The sequence below is a fragment of the Symphalangus syndactylus genome, chromosome X (assembly GCF_028878055.3).
Source record: "Symphalangus syndactylus isolate Jambi chromosome X, NHGRI_mSymSyn1-v2.1_pri, whole genome shotgun sequence".
Classification (NCBI taxonomy): domain Eukaryota; kingdom Metazoa; phylum Chordata; class Mammalia; order Primates; family Hylobatidae; genus Symphalangus; species Symphalangus syndactylus.
This window is the reverse complement of record NC_072447.2, coordinates 78,472,350-78,494,471: the sequence shown is the minus strand read 5'-3', so window position 1 is coordinate 78,494,471 and position 22,122 is coordinate 78,472,350. Positions and strand designations below refer to the sequence as shown.

Sequence of the window (22,122 nt, the reverse complement as noted above, 5' to 3'; positions counted from 1 at the left end):
CTGTGATTGGCCTAGAGTTTTTTTTTTTTTTTTTAAGGAATATTTCAAATATTGTCTTCAAGTTAGTTCAGTTCACCAAGATTTTATTGACATACTCCCTTGGAATACTAATTTTATGGTGAATAATCTTTGATTTGCTTTGTAGGCATTAGGTTTTGAAATCTTGAAACTAGTATTAATATATTACTTGTGGTTACTGGAATGTCCCATAGATAATATGGTTTTGTAATTAAAGCAGAGAACTGAAAATCAAATTTCTCTGCTCCCCAACCCCTCACCCTCATTTTCAGTACCAATCTAGGAAATATCAGAAATAATTTTATTTCTATATTGGTTTACTCAGCCGCAAAATGGAGCTAATAGTGCTTCAGAAGGGTGGTGTGAGACTTAATGAATATTGCTAAAGCGTTTGTTTCTGTGAAAACAACTGTATTTGTTTTATTTTAAATATATATTTATATTTATTCGGGGCCGGGCCCAACACTTTGGGAGGCTGAGGCTGGTGGATCACTTGAGCTCTGGAGTTCGAGACCAACCTGGCCAACATGGTGAAACTCCATCTCTACTAAAAATACAAAAAAAAAATTAGCCAGGCATGGTGATGAGTTCCTGTAATCCTAGCTACTTGGGAGGCTGAGGCAGGAGAATCGCTTGAACTTGGGAGATGGAGGTTGCAATGAGTCGAGATCATGCCACTGCACTCCAGCCTGGGTGACAGAATGAGACTCCGTCTCGAAAATAACGAAGTAAATCATTAATAAATAAATATATATTTATATTCCTTCAACTTTAAATGGCCAACTAAGAGTTTGTATACACTTGTAAAGTATTTTAATGCAGTATGTATTACAATAATTTAATGCAGTAAATTATATATATTTAATGTAGCATATTAAGTTATATATATTTAAGGCAGTATATTAAATTATACCTATTTAGTGTAGTATTATTATATATATTTAATGCTATACATATAGCCAAATGGAAAAAAGCATCAATATAATTGTAGTGTTGATTTATTGGGTATCTTCTAAGGAAATTGTTTTCTACAGTTAGAAAGTATTGCTTTATATCATTATATCATATGGATAATAATCTGTTGTAGTGCAAAACAGAAAAGTTGGAATAAAGTATGCTTATACCATGTCTTCTTAGTAATATATAATTTGAAATGGATATATGTTTATATATATATTTTTTCCTTTTTAATGATAGCCAAAGCTATGATATTGGGAAGATGGATAAGAAATCTACTGGGCCAGAAATGCTGGTAAGGATCATGTTAAATATTGTACAAGTAGGTTGAATAACCTACTTTATTTTATTGTTATAAAATTATAATAGCGTACTCCCCATTTATGAGTAGATTAGCTATTGGGCACATCATTTAACATCTCAGTCTATTTGGTTTTGTATATTTATATAATAATATAATCTAACTCATAGGCATGTACCCATGAATTAATATATGTAGAGTGCTTTGAACAACATTTGCCTATGTAAATTTTAACTTTCTTTTCTCTCTGTGTGTGTGTGTGTGTGTGTGTGTTTTGAGATAGAGCCTCGCTCTGTTGCCCAGGCTGGAGTGCAGTGGTGGGATCACTGCAACCTCTGCCTCCCGGGTTCAAGAGATTCTGGTGCCTCAACCTCCCAAGTAGCTAGGACTCCAGGCATGAGTCACCACACCTGGCTAATTTTTGTGTTTTTAGCAGAGACGGGGTTCTGCCATGTTGGCTAGGCTGGTCTGGAACTCCTGACCTCAGGTGATTTGCCCACCTTGGCCTCTCAAAGTGCTGGGATTACAGGAGTGAGCTACCATGCCTGGCCTAGTTTTAACTTTTCTTATTGCATATCTTGAAGTTGCAGATTTTTCCCCAACTGCCCAGACAGAACGTGCTTGGATATGGAAATTAATCTTAATATGTAATCAAGCAAAATGTGATTGTGTAAATAAATGTGATGTAAAATTACTACATTCTGTAGCAAAATGGAATTTTTTGAATATCCATTTGATTCCTACTATTACAGTATATTAATCAAAATGTAACTGGATACCTTTTTAATGTATTTACCACTGTAATATATGGGGAATAAAAGAGAAGCATAAAATGTAGCTTCTGCCCTTAAGGAACTTATGATTAAAGGATAAAACTAGTACAAGTGACTGCAATGAAATATTATCCTGGCTTAATAAAGAAAGAAATCTGACACACGCTACAACATGGGTTAACTGTGAGGAGACTATGCTGAGTGAAACAAGCCAGTCACAAAAAGACAGATAATGTATGGTTCCACTTACATGAGGTGTGTAGAGTAGTCAAATTCATAGAGACAGAAAGTAAAATGGTGGTTTTAGTGGGTAGGGAGAGGGGAGAATTGGGAACTATTGTTTAATGGGTATAGAGTTTCAGTTTTGCAAGATAAGAGAGTTCTCGAGATGGATGCTGGTAAAGATTGCACAAGAGTGTGAATATACTTAATACTACTGAACTGTACACTTAAAAATGTTTAAGATGGTCATGGAGCCAGGTGCGGTGGTGTGCACCTGTAGTCCCAGCTACTCAGGAGGCTAAGCCAGGAGGATTGCATGAAACCAGGAGTTTGAGGCTGCAATGAGCTGTGATCATGCCTGTGAATAGCCACTGCATTCCATCTGGGCAACGTAGTAAGACTCCATCTCCAAAAAAAAATTTTTTTTGAGACAGGGTCTTGTCACCCAGGCTGGAGGGCAGTGGTGTGATCAGCTCACTGTAACCTTCAAACTCCTGGGCTCAAGCAGTCCGCCCTTCTCAGCCTACTGAGTAGCTGGGACTACAGGTGCACTCCACCACATTTGGCCAATTTTTAATTTTTTATGGAGACGGGGGTCTCACTTTGTTGCCTGGGCTGGTCTCAAACACCTGGCCTCAAAGTGATCCTCCCACCTTGGCCTCCCAAGGTTCTAGGATTACAGGCATGAGCCACTGCACCTGGCCTAAAATTTTTTTAAAAAGTTTAAGATGGTCAATTTTATGTTATGTGTATTTTACCACAACTAAAAATAAATTATTTATATACAAATATATAATATTTATATTTATATATGGTGACATTGCCACTTATTATATAACAGTGAGACTCAATTAACTATAATAATTGCAATGATATGGATGTTCTCACCTATAATATTGAATAAATGAAGCAAGATACAAAGTAGTACATACTGTATGATAACATAAATGTAAATGCCAAGAACAGTCAAAATGAATATGTGGTGTTGGACGTCAGGGAATTGGTTACCCCTATTTGAAACAGGGTCTGAAAAGAAGCATGAGTGAGCTTGTTGCTGTTAATGTTCTGTTTCTTGACTTTTTTGTTGTTAACATACATGTGTTTACTTTGGGAAAATTCATAGAGCCTAGAATTCATAAGAGCATAGAGCTCTTGAGATTTTTATACTTTTCTGTATGTCTTTTATACTTCAATGAAGAAAAATAGAATTTAAAAAACACTACTACAAGTGAAACAATTTGGGAAGATAATGATAAACTTTGTGGTACTGACCTGAAGTATGCAGAAGGGCATGTAGAAAAGGAGATTATCAAGATTAGCTAGAGTAGTTGAAGGAGCCTTTTGGTAGGAGACAGGCCTTGTTGGGGTCCACACAGTTAAAAGGGAGGAAGAAAATGACTCCAGGCAAGGGATCTAGATGGGAGATGTCTAAGAAGGAAATAAGGATGGAAGATAGGACACAAGCTTGATTAAAATGGAATATTCATATTCCATATTGTAAGTTTGGTGAGGTAATACTATGCAGTAATTTTTTATTTCATGCCAGCAGTCATTTATTTGAGGTGTAATTTATATACAGTAAACTTCACGTCTCAAGTATACAGCTTGATGAGTTTTAATATATAGTAGTCTTGTATATTACACCATACAGATCAAGATGCAAAAACTTCCCAACACCCCCAAAAGTTCCCTTGGCCCCATTCTAGTTAATACCCACCTCTACTTCCAAGAACAAAAAAACGCTATTCTGACTTTTACTACTCTAGATTATTTTTGATTGTTTTTGAGCTTTGTATAAATGGAATCATACAGTTGTCCTATTTTATGTCTGGCTTTTTAAAAATATACATTGTGAGATTTGTTCATTTTGTTACGTCTTTTGGATGATTTGACACTTTTACTATTATGAAATAGCTACAATATTTCTCAGAAATGCCATATTTACTCCATAAAAGTCATTTGAGGGAGCTTGTAAGTTCTTAGAGTTGTTCCACGATAATAATGTGGTGGTAAGCTGATTAAATGAAATATTGCTCTGCCTCAGTTTCCTTATTTTAAAAGGGGGGATGATAAAATACTTATGTTAAACACTGTTAAGAAAATAATTATATTAACATAATTATATTAAATTTAAATAAGCCAGGAATATAGCCATTACTGTAACATTCTTAGACAATATTTTATATGGGTAGCATAATGATGAGACATATTCCAAGACTGTGGTCGCTTAAGGAAATGCTATTTCATAAAGATGACTTATGTTTGAGAAGATGCCTGTCACTGTGGGAGTGCTAGTCAGCTGTTGTATTGAAGTTTAACCATCAGATATGTGCTTTTTTTCTTTTTTTTTTCTTACAGGCTAAAGTTCTACGGCTACTAGCCACGAATTATTTGGATTGGGATGACACCAAATATTATGATAAGGCTCTCAATGCTGTAAACCTAGCAAACAAGGTATGAGGCTTTTATTTTTGAATACTAACTTAATCTATTTTTTGAAGTCTTGATCACATTTTGAAATCCAGTTTAGACATTTGCTTCAGCATTTACTCTCACAGATTGTTATAATCTCTTCTATAGCACAGAAAGGAAAAATAAGATATTGCTATAATCTGAATGTTTGTGTCCCCGCAAATTCCTATGTTGAAATCTTAACCCCCAAAGTGATGATATTAAGAGGTGGGGACTTTTTGGTGTAGAATGGACGTAAAAATAAAAGAGGTGGGGACTTTGGGAGATGATAAAGTCATTGGGCAAACCCCTCTTGAATGGTATTACTGCCCTTATAAAAGAGGTCCACAGGAGCTTGTTCACCCCTTTTATCATGTGAGGACATGAGAAGGCACTATCTTTGAGTAAGCAGGCCCTCACCAGACACCGAATCTGCGAGCACCTTGATGTTGGAGTTCTCAGCCTTCAGAACTGTGAGAAATCAATATCTGTTGTTTGTAAAGTATCTAGTTTATGGTATTTTGTTATAGCAGCATGAACAGACTAAAACAAATATACTTCTGTGAACACCAGAGATTTTTGAGAAAATTTTCTTTTCTGTGAAACAGAAACTCACTATTGTGAGTTTTTAGGATGAAGAAGTAAATGATAAAATAGGCAGAATAATGGGATTTAATTTTAAAAACAACTCCAGTGGTTCACTTTCAGCTCATGTTCACACATACATAAAAACATGAATACAAAGCGGGCATGGTGGCACATGCCTGTATTCCCAGTTGCTCAGGAGGCTGATGTGGGAGACTTGCTTGAGGCCAGGAGTTCAAGGCTGCAGTGCACTATGATTGCACCTATGAATAGTCATTGCACTTCAGCCTGGGCAACATAATAGCAAGACCCCATCTCTAAAACAAACAAAACAAAATGTGTATATATCTACACTCCTGGACAAGGAACACTGAAAGGCTGGTGACCCTTTAAAAATAGATTCAGGCTGGGTGCGGTGGCTCATGCCTGTAATCCCAGCACTTTGGGAGGCTGAGGCAGGCAGATCACAAGGTCAAGAGATCGAAACCATCCTGGTCAACATGGTGAAACCCCATCTTTACTAAAAATACAAAAATTAGCCAGGCGTGGTGGCGTGTCCTGTGGTCCCAGCTACTCGGGAGGCTGAGGCAGGAGAATCGCTTGAACCCAGGAGGCAGAGGTTGCAGTGAGCTGAGATCGCACCACTGCATTCCAGCCTGGTGACAGACCGAGAATCCGTCTCAAAATAAATAAATAAATAAATAAAATAAAATAAGAGAGATTCAATTAGGATCAATGTGTTTTACTTAATAAGGCAATTAAATATACTGATACACTTTAGAAAGGTTTTTTTCAACAGAGTGGAAGCATGAAAATGAATAGCTTCATCAACCAGAATATTAAATTTCTCAAGCAGAGCATTTACTTGAACTATATTTTCCTGAAATTTGTGTCATGTGGATGGGGTTATTTAATGCTGAAAAACTTGTTCAACATTAAAATTAAAAAATTAATTTAGAAATATTAATAGAAAAGAACATTTTCTTTTTTTTTAAATTTTACTTTAAGTTCTAGGATACATGTGCAGAATGTGCAGGTTTGTTACATAGGTATACATGTGCCATGGTGGTTTGCTGCACCTATCAACCCGTCACCTAGGTTTTAAGCCCTTGCCTGCATTAGGTATTTGTCCTAATGCTATCCCTCCCCTTGCCTCCCACCCCCTAACAGGCCCTGGTGTGTGGATGTTCCCCTCCCTGTGTCTGTGTGTTCTCATTGTTCTACTCCCACTTATGAGTGAGAACATGCAGTGTTTGGTTTTCTGTTCCTGTGTTAGTTTGCTGAGAATGATGGTTTCCAGCTTCATCCATGTCCCTGCAAAGGACATGAACTCATTCTTTTTTATGGCTGCATAGTATTTCATGGTGTATATGTGCCACATTTTCTTTATCCAATCTATCATTGATGGGTATTTGGGTTGGTTCCAGGTCTTTGCTATTGTAAATAGTGCTGCAATAAATATACGTGTACCTATGTCTTTATAGCAGAATGACTTATAATCCTTTTGGTATATACCCAGTAATGGGATTGCTGGGACAAATGGTATTTCTGGTTCTAGATCCTTAAGCAATCACCACACTGTCTTTTACAATGGTTGAACTAATTTACACTCCCACCAAAAGTGTAAGAGTGTTCCTATTTCTCCACAACCTTACCAGCATCTGTTGTTTCCTGACTTTTTAATAATTGTCATTCTAACTGTCGTGAGATGGTATCTCACTGTGGTTTTGATTTGCATTTCTCTAATGACCAGTGATGATGAGCTTTTTTTCATATGTTTGTTGGCTGCATAAATGTCTTTTTTTGAGAAGTGTCTGTTTATATACTTTGCCCACTTTTAGATGGGGTTGTTCGTTTTTTTCTTATAAATTTGTTTAAGTTCCTTGTAGATTCTGGATATCAGACTTTTGTCAGATGGGTAGATTGTAAAAATTTTCTCCAATTCTGTAGGTTGCCTGTTCACTCTGAAGATAGTTTCTTTTGCCATGCAGAAGCTCTTTAGTTTAATTAGATCCCATTTGTCAATTTTTGCTTTTGTTGCCATTGCTTTTGGTGTTTTAGACATGAAGTCTTTGCCCATGCCTATGTCCTGAATGGTATTGCCTAGGTTTTCTTCTAGGGTTTTTATTGTTTTGGTTTTACATTTAAGTCTTTAATCCATTTTGAGTTAATTTTTGTATAAAGTGTAAGTAAGGGGTCCAGTTTCTGTTTTCTGCCTATCAGCCATACTATTTTTCGTAGCAACTGTTATCATTTTAAATTCCCATCTATAGTGCCCAAGGGTTGCAATTTCTTCATGTCTTCATCAACACTTGTTATCCTCTATTTTTTAATAGTAGACATCATTATGAGTGTTAGGTTCACCTTTGTTTTTTGAATGATATTTTTTCCAGGTATAGAATTTAAACCAGACAGCTTTTTTTGGGGAGGGTATTTTAAATATTTCACTCCACTGTATTCTCATTCTGTTGTTTCTGTTGAGAAATATGGTGCCATTCTTATGTTTGTTCTTTTTTACATAGTGTGTCTTCTTTTCTGAATAAGTTTTGGGTTTTTTATCATTGGTTTTGAGCAACTTGATGTTATGCTTTTAAGTAATTTTATTTATGTTTCTCGTGCTTGGGGCTCTTTGTGATTTTTTGGGTGTCTAGGAGCATAATTTTCATTATGTTTGAAAAGTTCCAGTATTTCTTCAAATTTTTTTTCTGCTTTCCCACAAGTACTCGAATTAACCATGTATTAGGCTGCCTGAAGTTGTGCCACAGTTTGCTTACACTCTTTTCACTTAAAACATAATTTGTTATTTTTGTTTCATTTTGGACTGTTTTGTATTGCTATTACTTCTAAGTTCATTAATCTTTCTTCTGCAATGTCTAATCATCTGTTAATGTCATCCCATACATTTTTCATTTCAGACTTTGTAGTTTTTATCTCTAGAAGTTTGATTTGGTTTATTTTTATATCTTCCAAGTCTCTAGTTAAATTTTCGAGCATACGAAATATAGTTATACTTACTCTTTTAACATCTTTCTTTGATAATTCTAATATCTATGTCACTTCTAGATTAGTTTCCGTCTATTGTCTCCCCATTATTGATTGTTTTTGCCTGCCTCTGTCTTTCACTGGGTGCCAACTATTTTACATCACTGGCTGCTGGATATTTTTGTAATACTATAAATCTTACTGAGCTTTGTTATGGGAAACAGGCAAGTTATTTGGAAACGATTTGATTCCGCTGTTCATGTGAACTCCTGACTCTTGCTTAGTATGAAATATTTCCTTCTTTGTTTTGTAATTGTGGATATGTTAATTTATATTCAGCGAGTGTTAAGCTTTTAGAATCCTATTCAACCTGGTTGAGAGCATGGCCCTACAGAGAAACTTTTTATTGGCATCAGCCAGATGTAGAAGAGTTACCACTCTTTTGGTTACTTTTATTTTACTTTCTCAGGTTGGAGGTTTTGGGACCACATGAGTAATGTAAATTTGAACTCCATATCTACATGAAGGCAGAGCCCATTAAAAAATTCTCCAGACCAAAAAACTTATCCACACATACTTTTTTTTTTTTTTTGCCTCACTCGGAGCTTAGCTAGAAGACAAACTTCCTATGCCATTAGATAAAAGAAAAAAATTCAGGAAACTTACCACCTCCATATGGTTCACTTCTCCAAGTTTTGTTGCCTCACTACAATCTTTGTTTTTGTTTACTTTTAATAGTCCTCAGGTTCTTGCTTTTTATGTCTTGTTCAGAGTTCTTAGTTGTAATTAGTAGAAGGTATAGGCTATAGTTGTCTTGCTTCATATCTGCTGGAACTGAATCTGATAGTAAATTTTTAAAGGAGAAATTAAAATTTGGTATGCCTATGTTGTTTCACAAAATTACCTTTGAAAATGTATTAGTGCAATGAAATAAATATAAAAGACATAGGTGCTTAGATACTACACCAAAAGCACAAGCAAAAAAGAACAATTAGGTAAAATTAAGTCTCATTAAAATTAATTTTTTTTGCTTCAAAGGCAACCATCAAGAAAATGAAGACACAGTCCATAGGATCCTCCCAACAGAATGGGAGAACATATTTGCAAATCATATATCTGTTGTCTATTACCCATAATATAAAAAAGAACTCTTACTATTCAATAAGAAGACAAACAACCCAATTGAACATGGGCAAAGGAGGCAAAGGAACTCAATAGACATTCTCCAAATAACATGTACCAGTGGCCAATAAGTACACAAAAAGATACTCAACACCATTAGTTATCAGGGAATGCAAATTAGAAGCACAATGAGAAACCACTTTATATCCACTGGTATGGCCCTCTGACTTGTTTTTATTTCAGAATTGTTTTGGCTCTTCTGAATCTCTTGCATTTTCATATTTTCGAATCAGCTTGTTGATTTCTGCAAAGAAGACAGCTGGGAATTTGATAGGGATTTTGTTGAATCTGCAGATCAGTTTGGGAATTATTGCTATCTTAACAATATTAAGTTTTCAAATCCAGGAACATTTATTCATTGTTTTGTAGTTTTCAGTAAATAAGTTTTGTCCTTCTTTTGTTAAATTTATTGCTTCTTTATGCTTTTATAAATGGAATTATTTTCTTGACTTTTGGATTGTTCATTGCTAGTATATAGAAATGCCATTAATTGAAAAAATACTGATATTATATCCTACAATCTTCCTGTACTTGTTCTTTTAGCTTTAATAGTTTTTTAATGGATTCCTTAGGATTTTCTGTATACAAGATCATATTTTCTGGCCGGACGCGGTGGCTCACACCTGTAATCCCAGTACTTTGGGAGGCTGAGGTGGGTGGATCACTTGAGGTCAGGAGTTCGAGACCAACCCGGCCAACATGGTGAAACCCCATCTCTGCTAAAAATACAAAATTAACCAGGCATGGTGGTGCATGCCTGTAAGCCCAGCTACTCCGGAGGCTGAGGCAGGAGAAGCACTTGAATCCAGAAGGGAGAGGTTGCAGTGAGCCGAGATTGTGCCATTGCATTCCAGCCTGGACAACAAGAGCGAAACTCCGTCTCAAAAAAAGGAAAATCATAATTTTTGTAAATAAAGATAGTTTTACTTCTTGCTTTCCAATCTGTGTGCTTTTGTCTCTTTTTCTTTTCTAATTTTTCTAGCAAGAACATTCATTACTATGTTAAACAGAATTGGCAAGAGCAATACTTTTCCTAATCTTAGAAAGAGAGCTTTCAGTATTTTGCCATTAAGTATGGTGTTAGCTGTGGGTTTAGTATAGATGCCCTTTGTCAGGTTGAGAAAGCTCCCTTCATTCCTAGTTTTTTGAGAATTGTACAACCACTTTAAAAAACAGTTTGACGTTACCTGATAAAATAGAATTTGATCATACTGGACCACCCAGCAACTTCACTCCTAGGTATATACTTTAGAGAAGTGCTAGCATTTGTATACAAGGAGAGGTATACAGAAAGCTGATTCCAGGATTGTTTATAATAGCAATTGCGTTGGAAACAACTTAAATGTCCAAAGTACAATGTGCAAATAAATTGTGATTTATTCATATAACAGAATACTATACAATAATTGTTCTTAAAATTTAGTTTGTGTAAGTATTACCTAGAGTGTCTGTTAAACACAGTTTGCTCATTTGTTACCTTACTAAACAGATAATAGAATTTATGTTGAATTGGAAACTTTCCATAATGCAAATCAATAATAATTATTTTACACATTTTCCCACACACACACACACACACACAATTTGCTAGGCAATACTCCCAGAGTTTCTCATTTAGTAGGTTTTGGATGGGGCTTGCATTTCTTTTTCCTTTTTTATAAATTATACTTTAAGTTTTAGGGTACATGTGCACAACGTGCAGGCTTGTTACATATGTATACATGTGCCATGTTGGTGTGCTACACCCATTAACTCGTAATTTACCATTAGGTATATCTCCTAATGCTATCCTTCCCCCCTCCCACCACCCCACGACAGGCCCCAGTGTGTGATGTTCCCCTTTCTGTGTCCAAGTGTTCTCATTGTTCAATTCCCACCTATGAGTGAGAACATGCAGTGTTTGGTTTACTGTTCTTGCGATAGTTCACTGAGAATGATGGTTTCCAGCTTCGTCCATGTCCCTGCAAAGGACATGAACTCATCATTTTTTATGGCTGCATAGTATTCCATGGTGTATATGTGCCACATTTTCTTAATCCAGTCTATCATTGTTGGACATTTGGGTTGGTTCCAAGTCTTTGCTATTGTGAATAGTGCCACAATAAACATATGTGTGCATGTGTCTTTATAGCAGCATGATTTGTAATCCTTTGGGAATATACCCAGTAATGGGACGGCTGGGTCAAATGGTATTTCTAGTTCAAGATCCCTGAGGAATCGCCAACTGACTTCCACAATGGTTGAACTAGTTTACAGTCCCACCAACAATGTAAAAGTGTTCCGATTTCTCCACATCCTCTCCAGCACCTGTTGTTCCCTGACTTTTTAATGATCGCCATTCTAACCAGTATGACATGGTATCTCATTGTGGTTTTGATTTGCATTTCTCTGATGGCCAGTGATGATGAGCATTTTTTCATGTGTCTTTTGGCTGCATAAATGTCTTCTTTTGAGAAGTGTTCGTTCATATCCTTTGCCCACTTTTTGATGGGGTTCTTTGTTTTTTTCTTGTAAATTTGTGTGAGATCATTGTAGATTCTGGATATTAGCCTTTTGTCAGATAAGTAGATTGCAAACATTTTCTCCCATTCTGTATGTTGCCTGTTCACTCTGATGATCGTTTCTTTTGCTGTGCAGAAGCTCTTTCGTTTAATTAGATCCCATTTGTCAATTTTGGCTTTTGTTGCCATTGCTTTTGGTGTTTTAGACATGAAGTCCTTGCCCATGCCTATGTCCTGAATGGTATTGCCTAGGTTTTCTTCTAGGATTTTTATGGTTTTAGGTCTAACATTTAAGTCTTTAGTCCATCTTGAATTAATTTTTGTATAAGCTGTAAGGAAGGGATCCAGCTTCAGCTTTCTACATATGGCTAGCCAGTTTTCCCAGCACCATTTATTGAATAGGGACTCCTTTCCCCATTTCTTGTTTTTGTCAGGTTTGTCAAAGATCAGAGGGTTGTAGATGTGTGGCATTATTTCTGAGGGCTCTGTTCTGTTCCATTGGTCTATATCTCTGTTTTGGTACCAGTACCATGCTGTTTTGGTTACTGTAGCCTTGTAGCATAGTTTGAAGTCAGGTAGTGTGATGCCTCCAGCTTTGTTCTTTTGGCTGAGGATTGACTTGGCAATGTGGGCCCTTTTTTGGTTCCATATGAACTTTAAAGTAGTTTTTTCCAATTCTGTGAAGAAAGTCATTGGTAGCTTGATGGGGATGGCATTGAATCTATAAATTACCTTGGACAGTATGGCCATTTTCACGATATTGATTCTTCCTACCCATGAGCATGGAATGTTCTTCCATTTGTTTGTGTCCTCTTTTATTTCATTGAACAGTGGTTTGTAGTTCTCCTTGAAGAGGTCCTTCACATCCCTTGTAAGTTGGATTCCTAGGTATTTTATTCTCTTTGAAGCAATTGTGAATGGGAGTTCACTCATGATTTCGCCCTCTGTTTGTCTGTTATTGGTGTATAAGAATGCTTGTGATTTTTGCACATTGATTTTGTATCCTGAGACTTTGATGAAGTTGCTTATCAGCTTAAGGAGATTTTGGGCTGAGACAATGGGGTTTTCTAGATATACAATCATGTCATCTGCAAACAGGGACAATTTGACTTCCTCTTTTCCTAATTGAATACCCTTTATTTCTTTCTCCTGCCTGATTGCCCTGGCCAGAACTTCCAACACTATGTTGAATAGGAGTGGTGAGAGAGGGCATCCCTGTCTTGTGCCGGTTTTCAAAAGGAATGCTTCCAGTTTTTGTCCATTCAGTATGATATCGGCTGTGGGTTTGTCATAGATAGTTCTTATTATTTTGAAATACGTCCCATCAATACCTAATTTATTGAGTTTTTAGCATGAAGGGCTGTTGAATTTTGTCAAAGGCCTTTTCTGCATCTATTGAGATAATCATGTGGTTTTTGTCTTTGGTTCTGTTTATATGCTGGATTACATTTCATGATTTGCATATGTTGAACCAGCCTTGCATCCCAGGGATGAAGCCCACTTGATCATGGTGGATTAGCTTTTTGATGTGCTGCTGGATTTGGTTTGCCAGTATTTTATCGAGGATTTTTGCATCAATGTTCGTCAAGGATATTGATCTAAAATTCTCTTTTTTGGTTGTGTCTCTGACCAGCTTTGGTATCAGGATGATGCTGGCCTCATGAAATGAGTTAGGGAGGATTCCCTCTTTTTCTATTGATTGGAATACTTTCAGAAGGAATGGTACCAGCTCCCCCTTGTACCTCTGTTAGAATTCAGATGTTTATCCAACTGATCCTGGACTGTTTTTGGTTGGTAAGCTATTAATTATTGCCTCAATTTCAGAGCCTGTTATTGGTCTATTCAGAGATTCAACTTCTTCCTGGTTTAGTCTTGGGAGGGTGCATTTGTAGAGGAATTTATCCATTTCTTCTAGATTTTCTAGTTTAGTTTCATAGAGGTGTTTATAGTATTCTCTGATGGTAGTTTGTATTTCTGTGGGATCAGTGGTGATATCCCCTTTATCATTTTTTATTGCATCTATTTGATTCTTCTCTCATTTCTTCTTTATTAGTCTTGCTAGTGTTCTATCAATTTTGTTTATCTTTTCAAAAAACCAGTTCCTGGATTCATTGATTTTTTGAAGGGTTTTTTGTGTCTCTATTTCCTTCAGTTCTGCTCTGATTTCAGTTATTTCTTACCTTCTGCTAGCTTTTGAATGTGTTTGCTCTTGCTTCTCTAGTTCTTTTAATTGTGATATTAGGGTGTCAATTTTAGATCTTTCCTGCATTCTCCTGTGGGCATTTAGTGCTGTAAATTTCCCTCTACACACTGCTTTGAATGTGTCCCAGAGATTCTGGTATGTTGTGTCTTTGTTCTCATTGGTTTCAAAGAACATCTTTATTTCTGCCTTCATTTCGTTATGTACCCAGTAGTCAGTCATTCAAGAGCAGGTTGTTCAGTTTCCATGTAGTTGAGCAGTTTTGAGTGAGTTTCTTAATCCTGAGTTCTAGTTTCATTGCACTTTGGTCTGAGAGACAGTTTGTTATAATTTCTGTTCTTTTACATTTGCTGAGGAGTGCTTTACTTCCAACTATGTGGTCAATTTTGGAATAGGTGTGGTGTGGTGCTGAAAAGAATGTATATTCTGCTGATTTGGGGTGGAGAGTTCTATAGATGTCTATTAGTTCTGCTTGGTGCAGAGCTGAGTTCAATTCCTGGATATCCTTGTTAACTTTCTGTCTCGTTGATCTGTCTAATGTTGACAGTGGGGTGTTAAAGTCTCCCATTATTATTGTGTAGGAGTCTAAGTCTCTTTGTATGTCTCTAAGGACTTGCTTTATGAATCTGGGTGCTCCTGTATTGGGTGCATATATATTTAGGATAGTTAGCTCTTCTTGTTTAATTGATCTCTTTACCATTATGTAATGGCCTTGTCTCTTTTGATCTTTGTTGGTTTAAAGTCTGTTTTATCAGAGACTAGGATTGCAACCCGTGCCTTTTTTGTTTTCCATTTGCTTGGTAGATCTTCCTCTATTCCTTTATTTTGAGCCTATGTGTGTCTCTGCACGTGAGATGGGTTTCCTGAATACAGCACACTGATGGGTCTTGACTCTATCCAATTTGCCAGTCTGTGTCTTTTAATTGGGGCATTTAGCCCATTAACATTTAAGGTTAATATTGTTATAGTATTGTTATGTGTGAATTTGATCCTGTCATTATGATGTTAGCTGGTTATTTTGCTCATTAGTTGATGCAGTTTCTTCCTAGTCTCGATGGTCTTTACAATTTGGCATGTTTTTGCAGTGGCTGGTACCACTTGTTCCTTTCTATGTTTAGTGCTTCCTTCAGGAGCTCTTTTAGGGCAGGCCTGGTGTTGACAAAATCTCTCAGCATTTGCTTGTCTGTAAAGGAATTTATTTCTCCTTCACTTATGAAGCTTAGTTTGGCTGGATATGAAATTCTGGGTTGAAAATTCTTTTCTTTAAGAATGTTGAATATTGGTCCCCACTCTCTTCTGGCTTGTAGAGTTTCTGCTGAGAGATCAGCTGTTAGTCTGATGGGCTTCCCTTTGTGGGTAACCCGACCTTTCTCTCTGGCTGCCCTTAACATTTTTTCCTTCATTTCAACTTTGGTGAATCTGACAATTATGTGTCTTGGAGTTGCTCTTCTCGAGGAGTATCTTTGTGGCATTCTCTGTATTTCCTGAATTTGAATGTTGGCCTGCCTTGTTAGATATGGGAAGTTCTCCTGGATAATATCCTGCAGAGTGTTTTCCAACTTGGTTCCATTCTCCCCGTCACTTTCAGGTACACCAATCAGACATAGATTTGGTCTTTTCACATAGTCCCATATTTCTTGGAGGCTTTGTTCGTTTCTTTTTACTCTTTTTTCTCTAAACTTCTCTTCTCACTTCATTTCATTCATTTGATCTTCCATCACTGATACCTTTTTTCCAGTTGATCGAATCGGCTACTGAGGCTTGTGCATTCATCACGTAGTTCTCGTGCCATGGTTTTCAGCTCCATCAGGTCCTTTCAGAGCTTGTCTGCACTGGTTATTCTAGTTAGGAATTGGTCTAATTTTTTTCACGGTTTTTAACTTCTTTGCCATGGGTTTGAACTTCCTCCTTTAGCTTGGAGTAGTTTAATCATCTGAAGCCTTCTTCTCTCAACTCGTCAAAGTCATTCTCTGTCCAGCTTTGTTCCGTTGCTGGTTAGGAGCTACGTTCCTTTGGAGGAGGAGAGGCGCTCTGATTTTTAGTTTCCAGTTTTTCTGCTCTGTTTTTTCCCCATCTTTGTGGTTTTATCTACCTTTGTTCTTTGATGATGGTGACAAACAGATAGGGTTTTGGTGTGCATGTCCTTTCTGTTTGTTAGTTTTCCTTCTAACAGTCAGGACCCTCAGCTGCAGGTGTGTTGGAGTTTGCCGGAGGTCCACTCCAGCCCCTGTTTGCCTGGGTATTAGCAGCGGTGGCTGCAGAACAGTGGATATTGGTGAACAGCAAATGTTGCTGCCTGATCATTCCTCTGACAGTTTTGTCTCAGAGGAGTACCTGGCCGTGTGAGGTGTCAGTCTGCCCCTACTCAGGGGTGCCTCCCAGTTAGGCTTCTCGGGGGTCAGGGACCCACTTGAGGCAGTCTGTCAGTTCTCAGATCTCCAGCTGAGTGCTGGGAGAACCACTGCTCTCTTCAAAGCTGTCAGACAGGGACATTTAAGTCTGCAGAGGTTTCTGCTGCCTTTTGTTTGACTATGCCCTGCCCCCAGAGGTGGAGTCTACAGAGGCAGGCAGGCCTCCTTAAGCTGTGGTGGGCTCCACCCAGTTCGAGCTTCCCGGCTGCTTTGTTTACCTACTCAAGCCTGGGCAATGGCGGGCGCCCCTTCCCCAGCCTCGCTGCCGCCTTGCAGTTTGATCTCAGACTGCTGTGCTAGCAATGAGTGAGGCTCCGTGGGTGTAGGACCCTCTGAGCCAGGCGAGGGATATAATCTCTTGGTGTGCCATTTGCTAAGACTGTTGGAAGAGTGCAGTATTAGGGTGGGAGTGACCTGATTTTCCAGGTGCCATCTGTCACTCCTTTCTTTGATTAGGAAATGTGAATTCCCTGACCCCTTGCTCTTCCCGGGTGAGGCAATGCCTCACCCTGCTTTGGCTCATGCTCAGTGCGTTGCACCCACTGTCCTGCACCCACTGTCTGACACTCCCCAGTGAGATGAACCCAGTACGTCAGTTGGAAAAGCAGAAATCACCCGTCTTCTGTGTCACTCATGCTGGGAGCTGTAGACTGGAGCTGTTCCTATTCGGCCATCTTGGCTCCACCCCAGGGCTTGCATTTCTTACAAGTTCCCAGATGGTGCTGATTCAGGGACCACCCTTTGACAACCATGCTGTATAGTAATGAAAACAAATAAGTTTCACATATCAGCATGGATGAATCTGAAACAACATGATTTGAATGAAAGGAGTCACAGAACTTAGATATGTTATGATTCTGTTTAAGTGAAGTTCAAATGTAGGTAAAACTAAATAATTGTGTTGTCTAGCTTGAGCTTTTGTAACTAAATACTATAAACTGGATGGCTTAAACAACAGAAGTTTATGTCTCACAATTCTAGGGACTGAGGTGTCCAAGATCAAAATACCAGCCTTTTCGGTTCCTGGTGAGGGCCTTCGTCTTGGTTTGAAGATGGCCACCTTCTTTCTGTATCTTCACTTGGCAGAGAAAGAGAGAGAGACACAGATGATCTCTCTCTCATGTCTTTTCTTATAAGGGCACTTATCCCATTCATGAGGGCTCAGCCCTCATGACCAAATTACCTCCCAAAGCCCTCACCTCAAAATGCCATCATATTGGGGATTAGATATTCAATATATGAATTTTAAAAAGACACAAATATGTGGTCCATAGCAAGTATATATTGTGTATATATAAAGAAAAGCAAGGGAATTACTGCACAAAATTCAGGATGGTGTTTACCTCTGTGAAGTGAGGAGGATGCCTATGGGTAAGGATACATTTGTGGCTTTTTAAGTGGCAATAATCTGTTTCTTAACCTTGGTAGTGAGGACACGGGTGTTTGTTTTATTATTATTCTGTAAACTATACATATACATTGCATATACATATGTTTTATATACTCATGTGTGTATATGTGTGTGTGTGTATGATACACTTCCCACTAGAAATGAATACATTATCTTTAGAGCTTGCAAAATATCCAGAGAGTGTAGTAATGCCTGCCATGATAGACAGAGCTTCAAGGGAGACAGCATATTATAATGGAAAGATTATGTCCTTTAGAGTCAGAGAGATCTGAATTCAAATTTCAGCCCTACTTCTTACCAATTGTATGACTATGGGTAAGTTACTTAACTTTATCTTATCTTAACAAGATTCACAATACTTAGCTTGTATGCTTGTTGTACCTGGAGCCTGTTTCTCAGTAACTGGTGAAAAGAAAAAAATTAGCAAACAAAAATCTAAGGAAGGGAGCCGGGCATGGTAGTTCATGCCTATAATCCCAGCACATTGGGAGGCTGAGACAGGAGGATTGCTTGAGCCCAGGAGTTCGAGACCAGCCTGGGCAACAAAGTGAGACCCTGGCCCAATCTCTGCAAAAACATTTTTTGAAAATTGCTGGCGTGGTAGTGCATGCTTGTGGTCCCAGCTACATGGGAGGCTGAGGCAGGAGGATCACTTGAGCCCAGGAAGTGGAGGCTGCAGTGAACTGTGTTTGTACCACTGCACTCGAGCCTGGGAGACAGGGGGAGACTCTGTCTCAAATAATAAAAAAAACAGTCAGGCCTGGTGGCTCACGCTTGTAATCCCAGCACTTTGGGAGGCTGAGGCAGGTGGATCACTTGAGGTCAGGAGTTCAAGAACAGTCTGGCCAACATGGTGAAACCTCATCTCTACTAAAAATACAAAAATGAGCCAGACGTGGTAGAGTGTGCCTGTAATCCCAGCTACTCGGGAGGCTGAGGCAGGAGAATTGCTTGAACCTGGGAGACGGAGGTTGCAGTGAGCCGAGATTGTGACATTATACTCCAGCCTGGGCGATAGCGTGAGACTCCATCATAAATAAATAAATAAACAAACAAACAAACCTATGAAGAATGAGAAATAACAGTGAGAAAAGTTACAGAGAAGACAAGGATTTTGATAGTAGGGAGAAAGCTGATGGATTTAGCAGGCAATCTTCATGACTTCTGAAAGTGTAGTTTTAAGAGACAATGAGGATGGACAATATACGGTGCAAATGTTTATAGAAGTGAAGACACGATGATAACAGAAGCAAAATGTCCATTATCTGGAGTTGTTTGGTAATGAAATCAGTGAAAATCATATCTGGAATTGTTTGGTAAAAGAAAAACCAGAATGTTAAATTTGTGTGAGAATAGCAGACTCAAGGAAAACAGATGTTGCCAAGATCTGGAAGACCTCTATGTCTCTGAAGATAAAAGGGAATTGAATCCAATACATACTTGAACAAACTTACAAGAAAGATGGTAATGCAATAAATCAAAATTGGCAACCTCAGTTTATTCTTTGTACTAGTGTCATCTATATTTGCAAGCCCTTTTAATACCAGTGCTTACTTTCTCCAACTTTCTATTTTTAAGGCATCTCACATATGAATACCTGTAATTATGTGCAGAGTATGGAGCTAATGAGTACAGTGTTCATGTAGGGGTTAATTGGCTTTGTAGAGAGAAAAGTTCTGTTCTGTGGGCCTAGACTGTACTTTTAGTCTTAGAAAGTTGTTTAAAGATGTACCCTGTCAGGCAAAAGTGGAACCGGGAAGATCACAGATGGCTTAGGGCCAACTAACAATGATTTAGAAATAACGTTGTTGTTAATGGTAAACATGACAGGCATATATTATGGAAAAGACAATACATTTTCTATTTTATTCTGCCATTGTCTGCAAAAGATCTTATTTAATAAATCTCAAAAGAAAATAAAACTAGCTGGTTTGTGGTTTTGCTTACAACGAATATGGCCTGATATTCATACAGTTTAAGTATTAATCTTGTCATTAAATGTTTGTCACTCATTGGAAATATTTATATGTTCTTTTCCATATATTATTTCATTTAGATTGAAAAAAATATTGGGAAATATCCTCAGGGATAGAACGAATGTTATGATACGATCTTCTGTAATTTTGATTTCCTTTGATTATGAGTTATCCCAAGGTGGTTGAATAAAGCAGGCAATTACTTGAAAATTGTCTTTTACATTCCACAATTTTAATATCATTGTGATTTCTTTGTTTAAAATAGGAACATTTAAATTCTACTGGGCTTTTCTTAAAAATGAAAATCCTCTTGAAAGGTGAAACATCTAATGAAGAACTCCTTGAAGGTATGATCTCTATATGTGAAGAGCACACCGTTTTGAAACATCACTACAGTTTGTTAAATATAAGATCTTTTGTAGTATACTAAAAATAGGTGTAATTTGATGGTGGCGGAGAAGGAAAATGATCACCCAGGAAAGGGAAAATATTGTCACCCAGGAAGAAAGCGAGAAAGAAGAAAAAATAGTAGCAAATTTAAAAGGTGTTTTTTTTTTTTAAAAAAAAGCTGAATAAAAGCAATCAGTTTTCTTTTAGTCCAGCAGAGAACTGTAGCTACCCAACCCTTCTGAAGTTGTCTACCACCATGAAGAAAGAAAGATTACCTATTAATGGGAAAAGGCTTTGTAATGCTGTGATTTTTATAATTACTTGTTTATAAACATTGCTATTTATTTTTCATAATTCTCCAATGACCAGAATGTACACTGCACAAAAGTTGGTCATTGGGCAAGTCACTTAACTTTGCTTTGTTTCTTCATTTAGCAAAAGAGATATTACTATTATTTACCTGATCATGTTGTTTTGAGAATCTTGTGAGAATATGTGTATAAAGCATTTAACACCATACCTGGTGCATAGGGTGCAATATATGTTACCTATTACTGTAGTTATTATTATTACTGTTATTACTACTATATGGATGCATTACATGAAGCAAAACTATGCACACTAGCCCTTAACATTTCAATATTGTTTAGTCATAAAAATTATTTACTCTAATTCTTTTAATGTTGTACATGCTTTTTAGTAATCTTTAAGAGCTGCATTATTTGTACTATACAAAATTATATGTTAGTATAGTTACTGATTATCCAATAAATAATAACAATTTGTTATAGTTAGAACTATAATTCAATTTGGCAGTAGCCCTAAATTTAGTACTACTGAATCTTTTGGCGGCCTCTAGAATTTTAGTCAATCACGTAAGAGACCTCAGAAGCTCAAATGTAATGGAGATTCTGCATCTCTAGGCAACAGTATCACCTCAGCATACACAGGTTGAAAAATGTTAGAAACAAGGAAGACAGTTAAATGCCCCTGACTGACAGCATTGAAGAGAGTAGTGGTTCTCCCAGCATGCAGCTGAAGATCTGAGAATAGGCAGACTGCCTCCTCAAGTGGGTCTCTGACCCCCAGCAGCCTAACTGGGAGGCACCCCCCAGTAGGCACAGACAGACACCTCACATGGCCGGGTACTCCTCTGAGACAAAACTTCCAGAGGAACAATCAGGCAGCAGCATTTGCGGTTCATTAAAATCCACTGTTCTGCAGCCACCGCTGCTGATACCCAGGCAAATAGGGTCTGGAGTGGACCTCTAGCAAACTCCAACAGACCTGCAGCTGAGGGTCCTGTCTGTTAAAAGGAAAACTAACAAACAGAAAGGACATCCACACCAAAACCCATCTGTACATCACCATCATCAAAGACCAAAAGTAGATAAAACCACAAAGATGGGAAAAAAACAGAGCAGAAAAACTGGAAACTCTAAAAATCAGAGCGCAGCTCCTCCTCCAAAGGAATGTAGCTCCTCACCAGCAATGGAACAAAGCTGGATGGAGAATGACTTTGACGAGTTGAGAGAAGAAGGCTTCCGACAATCAAATTACTCGGAGCTACAGGAGGAAATTCTAACCAATGGCAAATAAGTTAAAAGCTTCAAAAAAAAAATCAGACGAATGGCTAACTAGAATAACCAATGCAGAGAAGTCCTTAAAGGACCTGATGGAGCTGAAAACCAAGGCACAAAAGCTACGTGATGAATGCAGAAGCCTCAGTAGCCGATGTGATCAACTGGAAGAAAGGGTATGA

General features: G+C 37.7%; 1 protein-coding gene across 2 annotated transcripts in view; it reads left to right on the top strand.

Annotated features, from left to right (window-relative positions):
- TEX11 (testis expressed 11) overlaps nucleotides 1-22,122 on the top strand; it is a 399,429-nt gene that overhangs the window by 165,903 nt on the left and 211,404 nt on the right. For both annotated transcript variants that reach the window (XM_055266828.1, XM_055266827.2), the window contains 3 exons: nucleotides 1,216-1,270; nucleotides 4,630-4,725; nucleotides 20,236-20,317. In XM_055266828.1, the coding sequence (XP_055122803.1) occupies nucleotides 1,216-1,270; nucleotides 4,630-4,725; nucleotides 20,236-20,317 (233 nt within the window). The remainder of the gene's footprint in view (nucleotides 1-1,215; nucleotides 1,271-4,629; nucleotides 4,726-20,235; nucleotides 20,318-22,122) is intronic.